Below are 17,313 nucleotides of genomic sequence, written 5' to 3'. Positions count from 1 at the left end.
ATGGGACCACGATAGACCCTGAATAGCCAAAGCAACTTTGAAAAACAAAGCAAAGCTGGAAAGGTAACAATTCCAGACTTTAAGTTACATTACAAAATTGTGGTGATCAAGATAGTATGGTACTGGCACAAAAGTAGACATACAGATCAACAGAACACAATAGAAAACCCAGAAAGTAACCCACAACTGTATGGTCAATTAATGTTTAACAAAGCAGGAAAGAATATCCAATGGGGGAAAAGATAAATCTCTTCAACAAATGGTATTGTAATAGCTTCTCGGCCTTTTGGCTAAGATCAAGTGCAAATAGTATTGGAAAAACTGGACAACAACATGCAAAAAGTGAAACAGGACCACTTTCTTACACAAAAATAAATTCAAAATAGATTAAAGACCTAAATGTGAGACCTGAAATCATAAAAACCCTAGAGGAGAACTCAAGCAGTAACCTCTTTGCCATGGGTCATAGCAATTTCTTCCTAGATATGTCTCCTGAGGCAAGGGAAACAAAAGCAAAAATAAACTATTGGGACTTCATCAAAATAAAAAGCTCCCAGATAGTGAAGAATTCAATCAACAAAAAGAAAAGGCAACCTACAGAATAGGAGAAGATACTTGCAAATGTCATATCTGATATAGGATTGGTATCCAAAACATATTAAGTACTTATAAAACTCAATACCCAAAAATGAAATAGTCCATTAAAAATGGGAGGAAGACATGAATAGACAATTGTCCAAAGAAGACTCCTAGATGGCCAACAGACACAAGAAATGATGCTCAACATCACTTATCATCAGGGAAATACAAATCAAAGCTACAATGACATATCACCTCACACCTGTCAAAATGGCTAAAATCAGCAACACAAGAAACAACAGGTGTTGGCAAGGATGGAAAAAGGCACCCTCTTGTGCTGTAGGTAGGAATGCAAACTGGTGCAGCCATCTCTGGAAAACAGTATGGAGTTTCTTCAAAAAGGTAAAAAATAGAACCACCCTATTATTCAGCAATTGCATTACTGGGTATTTACCCAAGAACACAAAGATACTAATTTAAAGAGATACATGCGACCTGATATTTATAGCAGCATTATCCACAATAGTCAAATTATGGAAACAGCCCAGCTGTCCACTGATTGCTGAATGGATAAAGAAGATGTGGGACCCCTGGCTGGCTCAGTTGGTAGAGCACATGACTCTTGATCTTGGGGTCATGAGTTCGGGCCCCACATTGGGTGTAGAGCTTACTTAAAAATAAATAAATAAAATAAACTTTTTTAAAAAGGTGTGGTATACACAATGGAATATTACTAAGTATAAAAAAGAATGAAATCTTGCCATTTTTAACAATGTGGATGGAGCTACAGAGTATTATGCTACTACTCAAAATAAGTCAGAGAAGGCCAATACCATATGATTTCACTCATTTTGGAATTTAAGAAACAAAACAAATGAGCAAAGGGAAAAAGAAAGAGAGAGAGGCAAACCAAGAAACAGACTCTTAACAATGGAGAACAAACAGGGGGGAGATACGTGGGAGATGGATTAAATAGATGACAGGGATTACGGAGTCCACTTGTGTGTGACAAGTACCAGGTGTTGTATGAAAGTGTTAAATCACTAAATTGTACACCTAAAACTAACATAACACTGTATGTTAACTAACTGGAATTTAAATAAAAACTTCTTAAAGATCTTATTTTATTTATTTGACAGAGAGAGAGTACAATCTGGGGAAGCAGCAGGCAAAGAGAGAGAGAGAAGCAGGCTCCCTACTCAGCAGGGAGCGGGAGGTGGAGATGTATCCCAGGACCTTGAGATCAAGACCTAAGCTGAAGGCAGACACTCAACCCACTGAACCACCCAGGCACCTCTATTATAAAACTATTTTTTTTTGAAAGATGAAGAAATATCTCTCCATGAAAAGCAACACACCAAATAAAATTCAAACATAAGAGACTTGGAGTGCCTGAGGAATGCAGATTTTTTATGAATTGCCTTGACCAAAGTGCGAATTCCCTTGAATTTCCGTTTAACTGCTATTTGCATCAAATGTAAAGAAATGAAAATTCTACAGAATTAATTAGAAAAAATGCTACTACTTATGCCAATTTAAAAATGTACCGCAAATAGATATAATGTCTGATTCCAGGTTATATTAAGACTAATAACCAACCAAAAATAGATAACAATTGTTAACAGAAAAAATGAACAGATGTATATGAAGTAAATTTATTCAAATTTTTAAAATTGAAAAATGTAAAGAGGAATACTAGGAAAACACATTTAACATTTCAAGTATGTATTAACTGTTAATTATGAAAATTCAGACTCACCTTGGTACAATGCTCATCATTTAAATCTTGATGCTCATTCATATCACCCACTACTAGGCAGGGTGGATGACTGGGGCTGAAGGCCATGAGGTCGGCCTTGGGCGGGCCCTCCCCAGAGCACACCCTCTGCCGCCTCTGCTGCGAGTACGACCAGCTCCCCACCGCGCTGGAGCACACCAGCGTGGGCTTCCCCGGCCCGCACGCGCCCTCGCTGGGCGGCGCCGAGCACCGCAGCGCCGTGGACAGCAGCAGCGTGAGCACCAACAGGCTGGACACCGCGCAGATGGCGACGATCAGGTACACGTTGACGTCCACCAGCGCCGCGCCCGCGCCCGCGCCCGCGCCCGCGCCCGCGCCGCCCGCCAACACCCGCGACGACGGCCTGGGCGCCTGGCCGCTCTCCACCAGCGACAGCAGCACAGTGGCCGTGGCCGTCAGCGCCGGCTCGCCGTGGTCCTTCACCAGCACCAGCAGGCGCTGGCGCGGCGCGTCCGCCTCGTCCAGGGCGCGCGTCGTGCTGATCTCGCCCGTGTACAGCGCCACGCGGAACGGGCTGCGCGCGCCCCCCGCCGCCGGCTGCAGCTCGTACGACAGCCACGCGTTGTAGCCCGAGTCCGCGTCCACCGCGCGCACCTTGGCCACCACGTGGCCCGCGCCCACCGCCCGCGACACCGGCTCGCTCAGCGCGCCGCCCCCGCCGCGCGCCCCGGGCAGGGGCAGGGGCAGGGGCAGCGGCAGCAGCGCGGGCGCGTTGTCGTTCTCGTCCAGCACGAACACCTGCAGCGTCACGTTGCTGCCCAGGGGAGGCACGCCCGCGTCGCGCGCGCTCACTTGGAACTGCAGCAGCTCCAGCTCCTCGTGGTCCAGCGGCTGCAGCGCGTACACCTTGCCGCTCTCCGCGTGCACCGACACGTAGCTCGACAGCGCGCGCTCGCCCACGCGCCGCTCCACCAGCGAGTAGGACACCAGCGCGTTCTCCTGCGCGTCCGCGTCCCGCGCCGACACCGTGAAGATGTGGCAGCCGGGCGGGTTGTTCTCCTTCACGAACACCGTGTACTCGGGCTGCGCGAATGCCGGCGCGTTGTCGTTCACGTCGGCCACCTCCACGGACACGCTGGCCGTGGCCGACAGCGAAGGCGAGCCTCCGTCGCGTGCGGTCACTACCAGAGCGTAGTTCGCCACGCTCTCTCTGTCCAGGGCTCTGTCCAGCACCAGCGAATAGTAATTCTTGAAGGTGGACACCAGCTTGAAGGGGACTTGGGGTGTGAGTGAGCAGGTCACCTGCCCGTTGGCACCAGAGTCAAGATCTGACACGCTGATTAGGGCAATAACAGTACCTAATTGAGCGTCCTCTCGGATAGGCAAGGATAAGGAGGTCAATGCAATCTGAGGGACATTATCATTTATATCCAAAACTCTCAATACAACAGTGCAATGACCAGCCATGGGTGGGTGACCTTTGTCTGTCGCGTCAACACGAATTTTGTATAAATTTAATTTTTCAAAATCTAAATTCCCTTTAGTTACTATTTCTCCAGTATTTGGATCTATTCTAAACTGGTCACCAACCATGGCTGGAACAAGACTATTAAAAGAATATGAAATCTCCCCATTCACTCCTTCATCGCGATCAGAAGCATTCAGTCTGATTACTACTGTTCCGTTACCCAAGTTTTCGAAGATCCTTACTTCATATTCAGTCTGTTCGAAACTGGGAGCATTGTCATTCACGTCCAGCACAGTGACCAACACCTGAACAGTACCAGTGAGCTCAGGTTTGCCTTCGTCAGTGGCTGTCAGCAGTAAGTTATGTTCGGGAACTTCCTCTCTGTCCAAGGATTTCCTTAATACGAGCCCAATCTGTGTATTGTCATCACTGTTTGTTTTCACATCTAGGGCGAAGTATTTACTAGAACTTAGTTTATAGGTTAAGATGGAGTTTGAGCCAACATCCGCATCTGACGCGCCCTCTAGTGGAAACAGAGAGTCTGGCAGCCTTGATTCGGAAATCCGCACTCTTTGTTCCTTTAAATGAAACACCGGCGCGTTGTCGTTAATGTCCTTCACCTCCACCTCCACATGGAAAACCTGCAGCGGCCTGTCTACGATCACCTCCAGGTGGATGCTGCACTCCAGAGTCCTCCCACACAGCTCCTCCCGGTCGATCCGAGAATTCACAAACAAAATGCCATTCTGCAGATTTACCTCCAGAAGGTCCCCGTGGCCTTTGGACGCCAGTCGGAAAAGGCGCGGCACCAGCTCCGCCAGCTCCAGCCCCAGGTCCTGGGCGATGCGGCCCACGAAGGTGCCGTGTTTGGCCTCCTCCAGGACCGAGTAGCGGACCTGGCCGCTCCCCGCCTTCCAGGCTGTGAGGATCAGAAGCGAAAGCAGCAGATGCTGAGATCCCAGTCGGCCTTCCAGGGTAATCACCATGTCAAATATTTATTTCCACCAGATGATCTTGTCTCGAAATTAGTATGAAATACTGTATGATCCCGAGTCTGTTAATGCAATTCTTCTGCGCCTGCCATTACTGAGCACTCGTGGAACCAAGAGGTAATCGGAGGAATGTATTTTGCATACTGTAATAACTAGATTAACTTCATGGTAGACAGCGACATCATGCGGCTACAAAGGTAAGAAATGAATTCACATAACATTACAGCGCTAAGCTGTAGTTCTTGAAGTTTAAAAAAAAAACCTGTTTTTGCCTTACTTTAATAATAAATCTCCTTATATTTGCAATTTGCAGAGCCAGTTTCATCTCGTCTGATTTCTTTTACTAGTGTAGAGTAGGGTGAGGGATCAGATAATTCATCACAAAACTTCTCTTCCAATAATTTAATTACTGTTATCAATCAGTTCAGAAAATTTGTGATCTGAAGTAGGTCTGGGAATTTAAAGTGCAAACTATACTACACTCTGTGTAGAGAAGAACATACATATATTTCTGTTATAGGACATGCTATTATATTTTGCTCTGGGAAAATAATGTAATTTTGTTTATTTTTGAAAAGATTTTATTTATTCATTTGACGGGGAGAGAGAGCACAAGCAAGAGGAGCAGCAGGCAAAGGGAGAGGGAGGAGCAGGATCCCCAGTGAGCAAGCAGCCGGATGTAGGTCTTGATATCAAGACCAGGGGATCATGACTTGAGCTGAAGGCAAATGCTGAAATGACTGAGATACCTAGTTGCCCCAAGAATATAATTTTAAGTTAACAAATTTTATCCATATTTCTAAAATCTTATAGATTATCAAAGTCCATTCTTTCTTTGTTCAATGAATATGAAATACTCCCAAGACTGTTTCTTTTACTTAATAATGGAAGGTGAAATTTTTTTTTTAATTTTTATTTATTTATGATAGTCACAGAGAGACAGAGAGAGAGGCAGAGACACAGGCAGAGGGAGAAGCAGGCTCCATGCACCGCGAGCCCGATGTGGGATTCGATCCTGGGTCTCCAGGATCACGCCCTGGGCCAAAGGCAGGCGCCAAACCGCTGCGCCACCCAGGGATCCCTGGAAGGTGAAATTTTAAGTGCATATTCTTTTTAAAAAATATTTCATTTATTTGAGAGAAAGAGATCACGGCAGCGGGTGAGGGGCAGAAGCAGAAACAGACTTCTTCCTGAGCAGGGAGCCTGAGATGGGACTCAGTCCCAGGACACTGGGATCATGACCTGAGCTGAATGAAGGCAGTTGCTTAACCAACTGAGCCACCTAGACACCCTCCCTTCTATGGTTCTAATTGTCATTTTCTTTTTTAAAAAAAGATTTTATTTATTCATGAGAGAGTCAGAGACCTAGGCAGAGGGAGAAGCAGGCTCCATGCAGGAAACCCCATGTGGGACTCAATCTGGAGACTCCAGGATCATACCCCAAGCCAAAGGCAGATGCTCAACTGCTAAGCCACCCAAGTGTCCCTCTAATTGTCATTTTCCCCCATTCATGCTAGAGACTCTCAGAAAATAATTTGATTACAATTTGAAGTTTATGAAGAGACATCATTTCAAACCCTACAAATTCTCATTTTTCATTAATGGCATGAACATTCTACATGTCACCTATATGAAATTTTTATTAGTCCTCCTCCCTTACCTGCCCTATTCAAACAGTCGATCTATCTTTTCACATACCACCATATTTATCTTCATCAGTACAGCTATTATTGAATAACAACTAAAGGTAGAAATTCCATGACATTAGAGTCACTTCTACATGACCTGAGATGCGATCACAACCCAACATTTCCAGTGTTACTTATTTTTAACTACTCTCCAATGTGTTTTGGAGACAATATAGATCACTTCCTTGTCTTCGTTCTCTAGCACAACCTTTGTTTAAGTTGTTTCTAAAATTAATTCCATTTTTACGTGTAAAAATGTTATCCTGATATAAAAATTCAGCCCAAATGTCAATTTTACTGTAAATTCATCTGTAATGTCATCAACTGGAGATGATCAAACTCTTCCTCAAAATGAAAAGCACAAAAAAAGACTTTTCAAATGGTCTTATGCCAACGCCCACCCCCCAAAGTTCTGATATACTTGTAAAATCCTCACAGACAACTAATACGGAGAAGCTGTATTAATACAACTAATACTATGAGAAGCTTCATCTTAAACTAATTAACCCAGATCTGTGTAATACTCTCTATCACTGAATTTCCATTGCTGTCATTTTGGGTAAATAAATAGTTCATGTGCTAACCAATAATATCCCCCCAAATAAAATTTCCCTTTGCTTCCAGGAAGATAAGCCTTAACAAAAAGCTATATTAGTTTGCAGAGTTTTTAAAAAGCCCAATGCAGTGCTTGAACTCAAGACCCTGAGATTAAGACCTGAACTGAGATCAAGAGTCCAAGGCTTAAACAACTGAGCCACCCAGGTGCTCCTAGCTTGTAGTCTTATTGTTGAAAGTTTTCTATAGTGGTTAGGATTTTCATAAATTTTGAGCTATGTGAAGAGTCTCTTCAAATTTCAACTTTAAAATTAGCTAATTAAATTTAACTATCAAATCTCTATTGCAGTTCCTAGCAATTTCTGGAAGAGTGATATGATATCTAATCCAATTAATAGGGATATTTGTAATAATCCTATTTATTGGCCCCTGGTAGAAAATTATTCAATGTTACTGAAATCCTTCCTGTTAAATAAGCATGGAAAAGGAAAATATTGGTCTTTTCATAAGAAACAGTTTACATATTTGTTCATTTATTTCCTCAAATAGTTTGTTCCAATCAAGGAAGACTGTGTAGAGAAAAACTTTAATCAATTTATGGACAGCTTCCTCTCCCAGCAAATAAATATTTTAGTTATAAATCAAAGAATTTATATTTTACAAGTAAATTAACTTAATTTTTTTAAAAGCTGACAAGTGTTAACTATAAATTTAGTGGCAGGAATTCCCTCTCAATTTATAGGACTTCCTCAAAGTAATAGGGCAGTAGAAATACTTAAATACTATGACACAAGTATATTTATAAAATTAAATACATGTGAGAATGCAAGAAATAGCCAAAGTAATAAAAAGGAAATAAACATTTTATCGTATGAAATGTGGAATATTTATTACCTTCTAGACCCACATTGTTTTTTGAAGAAGTGCAGAAAAACAATTATGTGTATTTAAGACAGAGAGAGATCTTGCCTCTGGTAGAATCAAATGTACAGCTTTGTTTTAAAGAATTGTATTGGTAAACAACAAACCCAAGAGGGGATTATGTATCAGGGTGTTGGTTTTTAAATCTGAAAACAAAAAGCAACAACAAAAACAACAAAAAACAATAAAGAACATGGGCAATAATTTCTTTTACATCAGCTATGGCAACATTTTTCTAGATGTCTTCTGAGGCCAGGAAAATAAAAGTGAATTTAAACTATTGGAGCCACATCGAAATAAAAAGCTTCTGCTTAGCAAAGGAAACAAAAAAACTAAAGGATGACCAACTGAATGGGAGAAGGTATTTGCAAACGACATATCCAATAAAGGGTTAGTATTCAAAGATATAAAGAACTTATACAAGTCAACATCTAAAAAGCAAAAAATCCAATTAAAACTGGGCAGAAAAAAAAAAACTGGGCAGAAAACATGAACAGACATTTCTCCAAAGAAGATATCCAGATGGCCAACAGACACATGAAAAGATGCTCAACATCACTCATCATCAGGGAAATGCAAATCAAAGCTACAATGAGATATCACATTATACCTGTCAGAATGGCTAAAATCAACACAAGAAACAACAGGCGTTAGTGAGGATATGGATAAAAAGGAACTCTCATGCACTGTTGGTGAGAATGCAAACTGGTGCAGCCACTTTGGAAGACTCTGGATATTCCTCAAAAAATTAAAAATAGAACTACCACATGATTCAGTAATTTCACTACTGGGCATTTACCCAAAGAACATGAACACTATGCTGAAGGGATATATGCACCCCTGTGTTTATTGCAGCATTATTTACAATAGCCAAATTTCAAAAGCACCTCAAGTGACTATCAAAAGATGAATGGATAATGAAAATGTTATATATATATATATATATATATATATACACACAATGAAATATTACTCAGCCATAAAAAAACATCTTGCTATTAGCAATAACACGGATGGATCCAGAGAATATAATGCTAAGTGAAATAAGTCAGAGAAAGACAAATACCATATGATTTCAGTTATATGTGGAATTTAAGAGAGAAAACAAATGAACAAAGAAAAAAAAAGGGACAAACCAAAAAATAGACTCTTAACTATAGGGAACAAACTGATAGTTACCAGAGTGGAGGTGGATGAGGTGATGGGTGAAATAGGGGATTAAGAGTACATTTGCCATGAGGAGTACTGAATAATGTATAGAAGTGCTGAATCACAATATTGTACATCTGAAACTAACATAACACTGTCATTACATACTACATATGCACATAGATAAACTCATCATTGTGGTTCTAAGGCAAGACCCATTTTAAAAGAGTCTAGAAGATTTTTGCTGGTGAATTTTGTTATTGAAGCTTAGAACAGTATTAGATAATGATTCAGTCTTATCTAAGTATAATAAATTGCTAGGTTTTATTTAATTTCAGGCAGTCTACTTTTGCCAAGTTTGTGAAAGACCTACACATTGCTAAACTCTGCAAGAAATATGATGCAAGCCAATGGACAATTAAGAATTTCAAGTAGCCATATTTTATTTTATTTATTTTTTATTCATGAAAGAACTAGTTTTAAATGATTTTATTTATTTATTCACAGACAGAGAGAGAGAGAGAGAGAGAGAGTCAGAGACACAGGCAGAGGGAGAAGCAGGCTCCATGCAGGGAGCCTGACGTGGGACTTGATCCTGGATCCCCAGGACCACACCCTGGGCTGAAGACATCGCTAAACCGCTGAGCCACCCGGGCTGCCCAAGTAGCCATATTTTAAAAATAATCTCTACACCCAACGTGTGTCTCAAACTCACAACCCTGAGATCAAGAGTCATGCACTCTACCTACTGAGCCAGCCAGGTGTCCCTTAGTAACCCTATATTTTTAAAATTAGAGACAGAGAGAACGTGGTGGGGCAAGAAGGGGAGGATGAGGCAGAGGGAGAGAGAGAATCCCAAGCTCAAAATTGCCTCTAATATAATAATTTGTCAATCAAAAAAATACAAGTTAGAGAAAAGTTAATCACTGTTTCACTAAGTATTGATGTTAGAGTAAGTGAAAAAATTATGATATGTCTCAAAATGGGGCATCATAAATTTGGAAAAGAATGAGAAACCTCCTCACATACTGATATATCATGACTATTCAATTAAAAAAAATAAGAGGAAAAGTGATATGACTATTATGTTTTAAAATAGAAGAGAGGAATTAAAAAAAAAAGAAGAGAGGTGTTTATTTGTATGTAAAAATAACTGTAGAAAACTAACCAAGAAATTGCAATGTTTGAAATAGTCAAGGAACACTGGGCACCGGGCTGACTCAGTCAGTAGTGCATGTGACTCTTGCTTATGGTTGTGAGTTCAAATTCTGACCTTGGGTGTAGAAATTAGTTAAAAATAAGAACCTTAGGGCAGCCCCCATGGCCAGGCGATTTAGCACCGCCTTCAGCCCAGGGTGAGATCTTGGAGTCCCTGGATCCAGTCCCATGTCCCGCTTCCTGCATGGAGCCTGCTTCTCCCTCTGCCTGTGTCTCTGCCTCTCTCTCTCTCTGTGTGTCTCTCATGAATAAATAAAATCTTTAAAAAATAAAATAAAAATAAGAACCTTAGAAATAGTTAAGGAGGTATATTATGTGGCTTTGATAAGCCAATGCATAACATGTAAGTGTATTTTGTATTCAAAGATAAATGAAGTCCCTAGTTAAAAAATCATAAATATCAAATTCATCATAAGTATGCAAAACCCAATCGTTAAGAGAAACCTGAAAAGAATCATTCAGTGTACAAATGTTACTTACAAAGGAAATTAAATTGGTGTAATAAAAAAACACTAAGAAAATGATATTTAATGTAAAAGAAAAGGCAAAATGACATAGTGTTATTAAAACACTTCATTGTGGTTGTAATATGAGATTTGAAAGTAAATAACTCCAAACATGTCATGCAAGTATCTCCCTACATTTCCCAAAGATTGAAAATTAAAATGCTTATTAAAAATTTATTCAGGAAACAATTTTTATGGTGCAAAGAAAAGTAATACATTCACACCAACTTTTAAAATCTTTTAATTAAAAATGTTGGCAAATTGAATTTAAATGTAAAAATGTGAAAAAAATAATGAGAAAATCTTTTAAAAGTGGGAATGTTACTAAAATAAATTCATTACTGCAAAGCGATCATCTGCAACCAATTAAATGAATTCTATGCATAACTGTAATTTTAAGTAAATGAAGTAGTACGAATACAGAATTTACATCTAAAATGATGAGACTATAATCATATATAAAACCATACTTTAAAAAAAAATAATAGAGGAAATAATAAACATTTATAACGAAAATTATTTTGAAAAATATTTTAAACACTCACAATGTCTGCGGAGCTGGGTCCATGAGGCAGGCTGGGGCTGAAGGCCATGAGGTCGGCCTTGGGCGGGCCCTCCCCAGAGCACACCCTCTGCCGCCTCTGCTGCGAGTACGACCAGCTCCCCACCGCGCTGGAGCACACCAGCGTGGGCTTCCCCGGCCCGCACGCGCCCTCGCTGGGCGGCGCCGAGCACCGCAGCGCCGTGGACAGCAGCAGCGTGAGCACCAACAGGCTGGACACCGCGCAGATGGCGACGATCAGGTACACGTTGACGTCCACCAGCGCCGCGCCCGCGCCCGCGCCCGCGCCCGCGCCCGCGCCCGCGCCCGCGCCGCCCGCCAACACCCGCGACGACGGCCTGGGCGCCTGGCCGCTCTCCACCAGCGACAGCAGCACAGTGGCCGTGGCCGTCAGCGCCGGCTCGCCGTGGTCCTTCACCAGCACCAGCAGGCGCTGGCGCGGCGCGTCCGCCTCGTCCAGGGCGCGCGTCGTGCTGATCTCGCCCGTGTACAGCGCCACGCGGAACGGGCTGCGCGCGCCCCCCGCCGCCGGCTGCAGCTCGTACGACAGCCACGCGTTGTAGCCCGAGTCCGCGTCCACCGCGCGCACCTTGGCCACCACGTGGCCCGCGCCCACCGCCCGCGACACCGGCTCGCTCAGCGCGCCGCCCCCGCCGCGCGCCCCGGGCAGGGGCAGGGGCAGGGGCAGCGGCAGCAGCGCGGGCGCGTTGTCGTTCTCGTCCAGCACGAACACCTGCAGCGTCACGTTGCTGCCCAGGGGAGGCACGCCCGCGTCGCGCGCGCTCACTTGGAACTGCAGCAGCTCCAGCTCCTCGTGGTCCAGCGGCTGCAGCGCGTACACCTTGCCGCTCTCCGCGTGCACCGACACGTAGCTCGACAGCGCGCGCTCGCCCACGCGCCGCTCCACCAGCGAGTAGGACACCAGCGCGTTCTCCTGCGCGTCCGCGTCCCGCGCCGACACCGTGAAGATGTGGCAGCCGGGCGGGTTGTTCTCCTTCACGAACACCGTGTACTCGGGCTGCGCGAATGCCGGCGCGTTGTCGTTCACGTCGGCCACCTCCACGGACACGCTGGCCGTGGCCGACAGCGAAGGCGAGCCTCCGTCGCGTGCGGTCACTACCAGAGCGTAGTTCGCCACGCTCTCTCTGTCCAGGGCGCTGTCCAGCACCAGCGAATAGTAATTCTTGAAGGTGGACACCAGCTTGAAGGGGACTTGGGGTGTGAGTGAGCAGGTCACCTGCCCGTTGGCGCCAGAGTCACGGTCGGATACGCTGATCAGGGCGATGATGGTTCCTACTGAAGCGTCCTCTTGCACCGGCAGGGATATGGAGGTTATGACCATCTCTGGGGTATTATCATTCTCATCCAGGAGTTTTACTATTACTTTGCAGTGTCCAGTTAATGGGAATGGACTTCTATCTACAGCATCGATATTAATTTCATATAAATTACAATCTTCATAATCCAGTTCTCCCTTTACTGTTATTTCTCCACTATTCGAATCGATTATAAATTTAGATTTGACGTTGTCAAGAACAAGATTACTAAAGAGATACACTATTTCCTTATTAATGCCCTCATCCGCATCTGAGGCATTCAGCTTAATAACTAATGTCCCATTCGGTGCATTTTCTAGTAATCGGATATTATAAATTGATTTATCAAATTTTGGGGCGTTATCATTCGCATCCAATACATTGATCAATAATTGAACTGTACCTGTTAGTTCAGGTTTTCCTCCATCAATTGCAGTCAGTAATAAAAGATGTTCTTGAATCTCTTCTCGATCTACTGCTTTCTTCAAGACTAGCTCTAAAATGTTTGTTTCTTCTTCATTTGCTTTAACATCCAAGTCAAAATATTCATTAGGATTTAATTTGTATCTCAATTCTGCATTTGCTCCGACATCCATATCAGATGCGCCCTCAAGTGGAAACCGAGAATCCACTATTCTTGATTCTAAAATAAATAATCTTTGTTCCTGTCGGAAGAACCTAGGCGCGTTGTCATTAATGTCCTTCACCTCCACCTCCACATGGAAAACCTGCAGCGGCCTGTCCACGATCACCTCCAGGTGGATGCTGCACTCCGCGCTCCGCCCGCACAGCTCCTCCCGGTCGATCCGAGAATTCACAAACAAAATGCCATTCTGCAGATTCACCTCCAGAAGGTTCCCGTGGCCTTTGGACGCCAGTCGGAAAAGGCGCGGCACCAGCTCCGCCAGCTCCAGCCCCAGGTCCTGGGCGATGCGGCCCACGAAGGTGCCGTGTTTGGTCTCCTCCGGGACCGAGTAGCGGACCTGGCTGCTCGCGGGCTCCCAGACTGCGAGGAGCAGAAGCGAGAGCAGCAGGCGCCAGGAACCTGGACTTCTCTGAGAATATACCATCGCTAATTCGTTGCAATTTTCAAATGTCTGTTGCACTACCAGACGATAGCTTTTGGAAACCTAATTCCCAATTAGCCATAATGTTTTATTTGCTCACCTTTTCAGCTTCAGCAGCAGAGTAAAAAATGGAGTAGCCTTCTCCTTTCTAAGGAAAATAAACTCACTGTATTCCTTTATTGGGGGAAGAAAAAAAAAAACAACCACCAAACTTGCGGTTTCCAGCGCCACCATGTGGATGAAAAGGTGAGTTTTTACTTTGTTATGCCTTACCTACCTTACATTAGTTAAATATTTCCCAATTTCAGCGACTTTTAGGTATTCTTTATTTTCCTTATTTCTAATTTAAATACACCATTAAGATTATAATAAAGACATCAGTTTTCATTAAAACAGTGCAAAATCAATACGATTTGTTTATGCCACACCGATCTTTATTAGAGTAATTTGTATTGGTCTATTCTATTTAGGGAGTGGCTTTATATAATTCCTAACTGAAATTAAAGGTATTAGTTTTCATTTACTGCAAAATTTAGACATATCTTATTCAATTTCTCCAGTATTTTCTATTATTTTCATGGGATGTTTGTACACTACTTCTGTGTTACTCATGAAACAAATTTACAGTCCTATTTGCAAGCATTTGATATTGGCTTTTTGTGGATGTTATTTTCAAAGTAACAAACGATTTGAATAGCATTCTTGTCAGAGTTACTGGTTTGAAGTCTGATATTTTAATGGCTAAAACTCCATTCTTTAATTTCTCCTTACATCACATACTTTTAATGTTGACTATAAAATGATAATGTGGACATTTACATTTTCTAGAGGCCAAGATCATAGTAAAAACAATTTTGGTCAGTATCTTGACACCATTTTTCAAATTAGATGCATCTAGGCAGCATTTTTTCAACTTACAACTACTGATAAATCACAATTGATATAAACTGGGATGCCTGGGTGGCTCAACGGTTTGGCACCTGCCTTCGTCCCAGAGTGTGATCTTGAAGACACAGGATCGAGTCCCACATCAGGCTCCCTGCATGGAGCCTGTGCCTGTGTCTCTGCCTCTTTCTCTGTGTCTCTCATGAATAAATAAATAAAATCTTAAAAAAACAATTGATGTAAACTGTGACAGTATAGATCTTTGCTTTTATGCAGCAAATCAAAACACTAATTTTTCTGTAGATGTACTACTCTATAAAACGTTTGGGTTCCAGTAAAAATTAAAACATTGAAAATAAACCACATTATTAACTGGACTATGTTAATTTTCTCTTTTTAATTGTTTGATTTACTGCATGATACAACATAGACTTACTTATAAATATGGTCAGAAGAAAATTTCCCAAAAGAAAATGTCACCAAGTTTTTCCACTGAAAAAAAAAATTAACCTTCTGTTTGTTTATATACTCCCTAGAATTCCTTAAATATCACAAAATCCTCCTTACCTATGAAGACACTGGGTCTAGGAGATCAATAATTTTATTACTTGACACATTTTCATGTAAAACATAAACTTCAAATATATCCCTTAATTTTGGTTTAAGTTGTATGTGAGACTTGAAGTATTATTTTTGTGTCAATGTATAAAACAAATGTGGAAAAATAGTAATATAAATAGCAAGAAGAAAAAGAATTACTAGAAAGTACAAAATCAACTGAAATACATTTGCTTCCCAGTATTCAAAGTAGTAAAGAAGTACAATAATGATACTGGTTTCATTGCTTATATAATATTTAACAGTATGTTTATCATTCCCTTTAGTTTTTCTAAGATTCTTACTCTGCCTACTAATATGATGTCCCCCACAGCACTCAGATCACTGAAGAATCTGAATGCTAATAAATTTTCAAGATTCTTATTATCTGTATCCGTATCATTATCTGCAACTGATGATAATTTGAAAACATTCTAATATACACCAGTTTAAAAATGATAATAAATGTGTTGAAAATATCACCAGTTAAGGTTGATTTACCTTCTATTAGAGAACCACGACTGATGGGAAACTCCAAAACCACAGTATAAATAAATTTACTTTTGGAAAAAGTATTTAACAGCCAAACTGACAGTGTATATTAACTATGTATGCATGGTGACTTATAGGATATTTTCAGTATGTAATTCAACGTTTTGAAAATATGCACAATGGAAAAAATGGCACCAACAGTATGACATGCTTCTTTTGGTTTGTAATTTTTTCTAATAAATATATAGATATTTCAAAAGAAAACAAGGATCTTGACATTTGACCCATCCTCGCATCTGTTAGATAACATTAAGTTTTTGAATTATCACTTGCATTTGTCTTTCAATGTTCAACTATTTGGGGGGAGGTTAAGTCTCAACAACTATAAATTCTCTGGTCTTGATTCCATAGACAACTCCATAGGTAGAGAATATTCCTTAAATCTTTTTCCAAACTATTCTTTCAATCAATTATTATATATTACCTTAACTGATCTTTTCACTTGCTTGTTTCTTTAAAAATTTTAGTTATATTTAAGCCTTGTTACAGAAATTAAACTCCCTCACTGACAATGAATTTAGGTTGAAAAAACCAGATAGAGTTTTGAGGCATCTCTACTTAATAAGAAGCATTCCAAAATGTTACACTAGAAAATTTAATTTTGCATTGGAGTCTAGATGTCCTTCATTACCTACAAAACTCCAGAATAGGGGCACCTGGGTGCCTCAGCCAGTTGATTGTCTACCTTCAGCTCAGGTCATGATCTTGGGTCCTGGGATGGGCCAAAGGCCCAGGTCCACAGCCCAGGTCAGACTCCCTGCTCAGTGGGATATCTGCTTGTTCCTTTCCTTCTGCCTCTCCCCCAAATCTACTCATGCTTTCTCCGTCTCTCTCTTAAATAAATAAAATATTTTTAAAAACTGCCAGAATTAATTTTTAAGAAGTTATATTTCCCTTCTTTCTGTAAAAATTTACATAGGTCTACCACACTGCCCAGAAATAACAGGTGAAGTTGAAGCATTCTTTTATAAATCTTTTAAAGATTTATAAATAATTTAGGTAGCTGTATCAAATTTGACTAAAAAGTTAATTATGAAAAATTATGAGAACATATTAGTGCATATAATATACATCTTTACATTACTTTTTTAATGGTTCATATTCTGTATAAAATACTGTACTAAAATATTTATTATTTATATCCATTCTGGGGAGAAAAATCTGAGAGTAATTTCAAAATACTTCTAAGTGAAAAAGTAAAGTACATTATATATAGTTTTTACTCACAATCCTATTGCCTTTATTACCATCAAATAGGCTCATTTAAAAGTAGAAAGTGACAATAAAGCTAAAATTTAATACTTTTGCTTCTATTATCTATTATCAAATTAATATCCACGTGGCCTCAAGCAAGTTGTTTTATGTCTCTCGGCCACAGTTTATTCATCATCTAATTGTGGGAAATTATGATCTTTTAGGTCATATTCAATTTTAAAATCCTAGGTCAAGTGAGTAGAAACTTGCTGAGGTGCAAGATTCTTATAGCATTAGCCAGTGTCCAGGGTAAAAAGAAAAAAAAG

The 17,313-nt window shown here is 41.2% G+C and overlaps 4 protein-coding genes across 6 annotated transcripts in view; all 4 read right to left on the bottom strand.

Annotated features, from left to right (window-relative positions):
* LOC112658873 (protocadherin alpha-C2) overlaps nucleotides 1–13,918 on the bottom strand; it is a 162,391-nt gene extending 148,473 nt beyond the window's left edge. The window contains exon 1 of one of the 3 annotated variants that reach the window (XM_035713861.2): nucleotides 11,360–13,918. In XM_035713861.2, the coding sequence (XP_035569754.1) occupies nucleotides 11,360–13,762 (2,403 nt within the window). In that variant the 5' untranslated portion in view covers nucleotides 13,763–13,918. Of the gene's footprint in view, nucleotides 1–2,338; nucleotides 4,943–11,359 lie in introns of those variants that run through there. The other 2 variants (XM_035713862.2, XM_025445133.3) reach the window with 2 other exon arrangements.
* Nucleotides 1–17,313, bottom strand: part of LOC112658863 (protocadherin alpha-1-like) — a 153,431-nt gene that overhangs the window by 114,646 nt on the left and 21,472 nt on the right.
* Nucleotides 1–17,313, bottom strand: part of LOC112658858 (protocadherin alpha-3-like) — a 145,998-nt gene that overhangs the window by 114,647 nt on the left and 14,038 nt on the right.
* The window catches only part of LOC112658864 (protocadherin alpha-4-like), a 138,782-nt gene that overhangs the window by 114,641 nt on the left and 6,828 nt on the right, over nucleotides 1–17,313 (bottom strand).

Source organism: Canis lupus, chromosome 2, assembly GCF_003254725.2.
Source record: "Canis lupus dingo isolate Sandy chromosome 2, ASM325472v2, whole genome shotgun sequence".
Lineage (NCBI taxonomy): Eukaryota > Metazoa > Chordata > Mammalia > Carnivora > Canidae > Canis > Canis lupus.
Note: the sequence above shows the minus strand (reverse complement) of the source record. Positions and strands in the feature narration are given on the sequence as shown.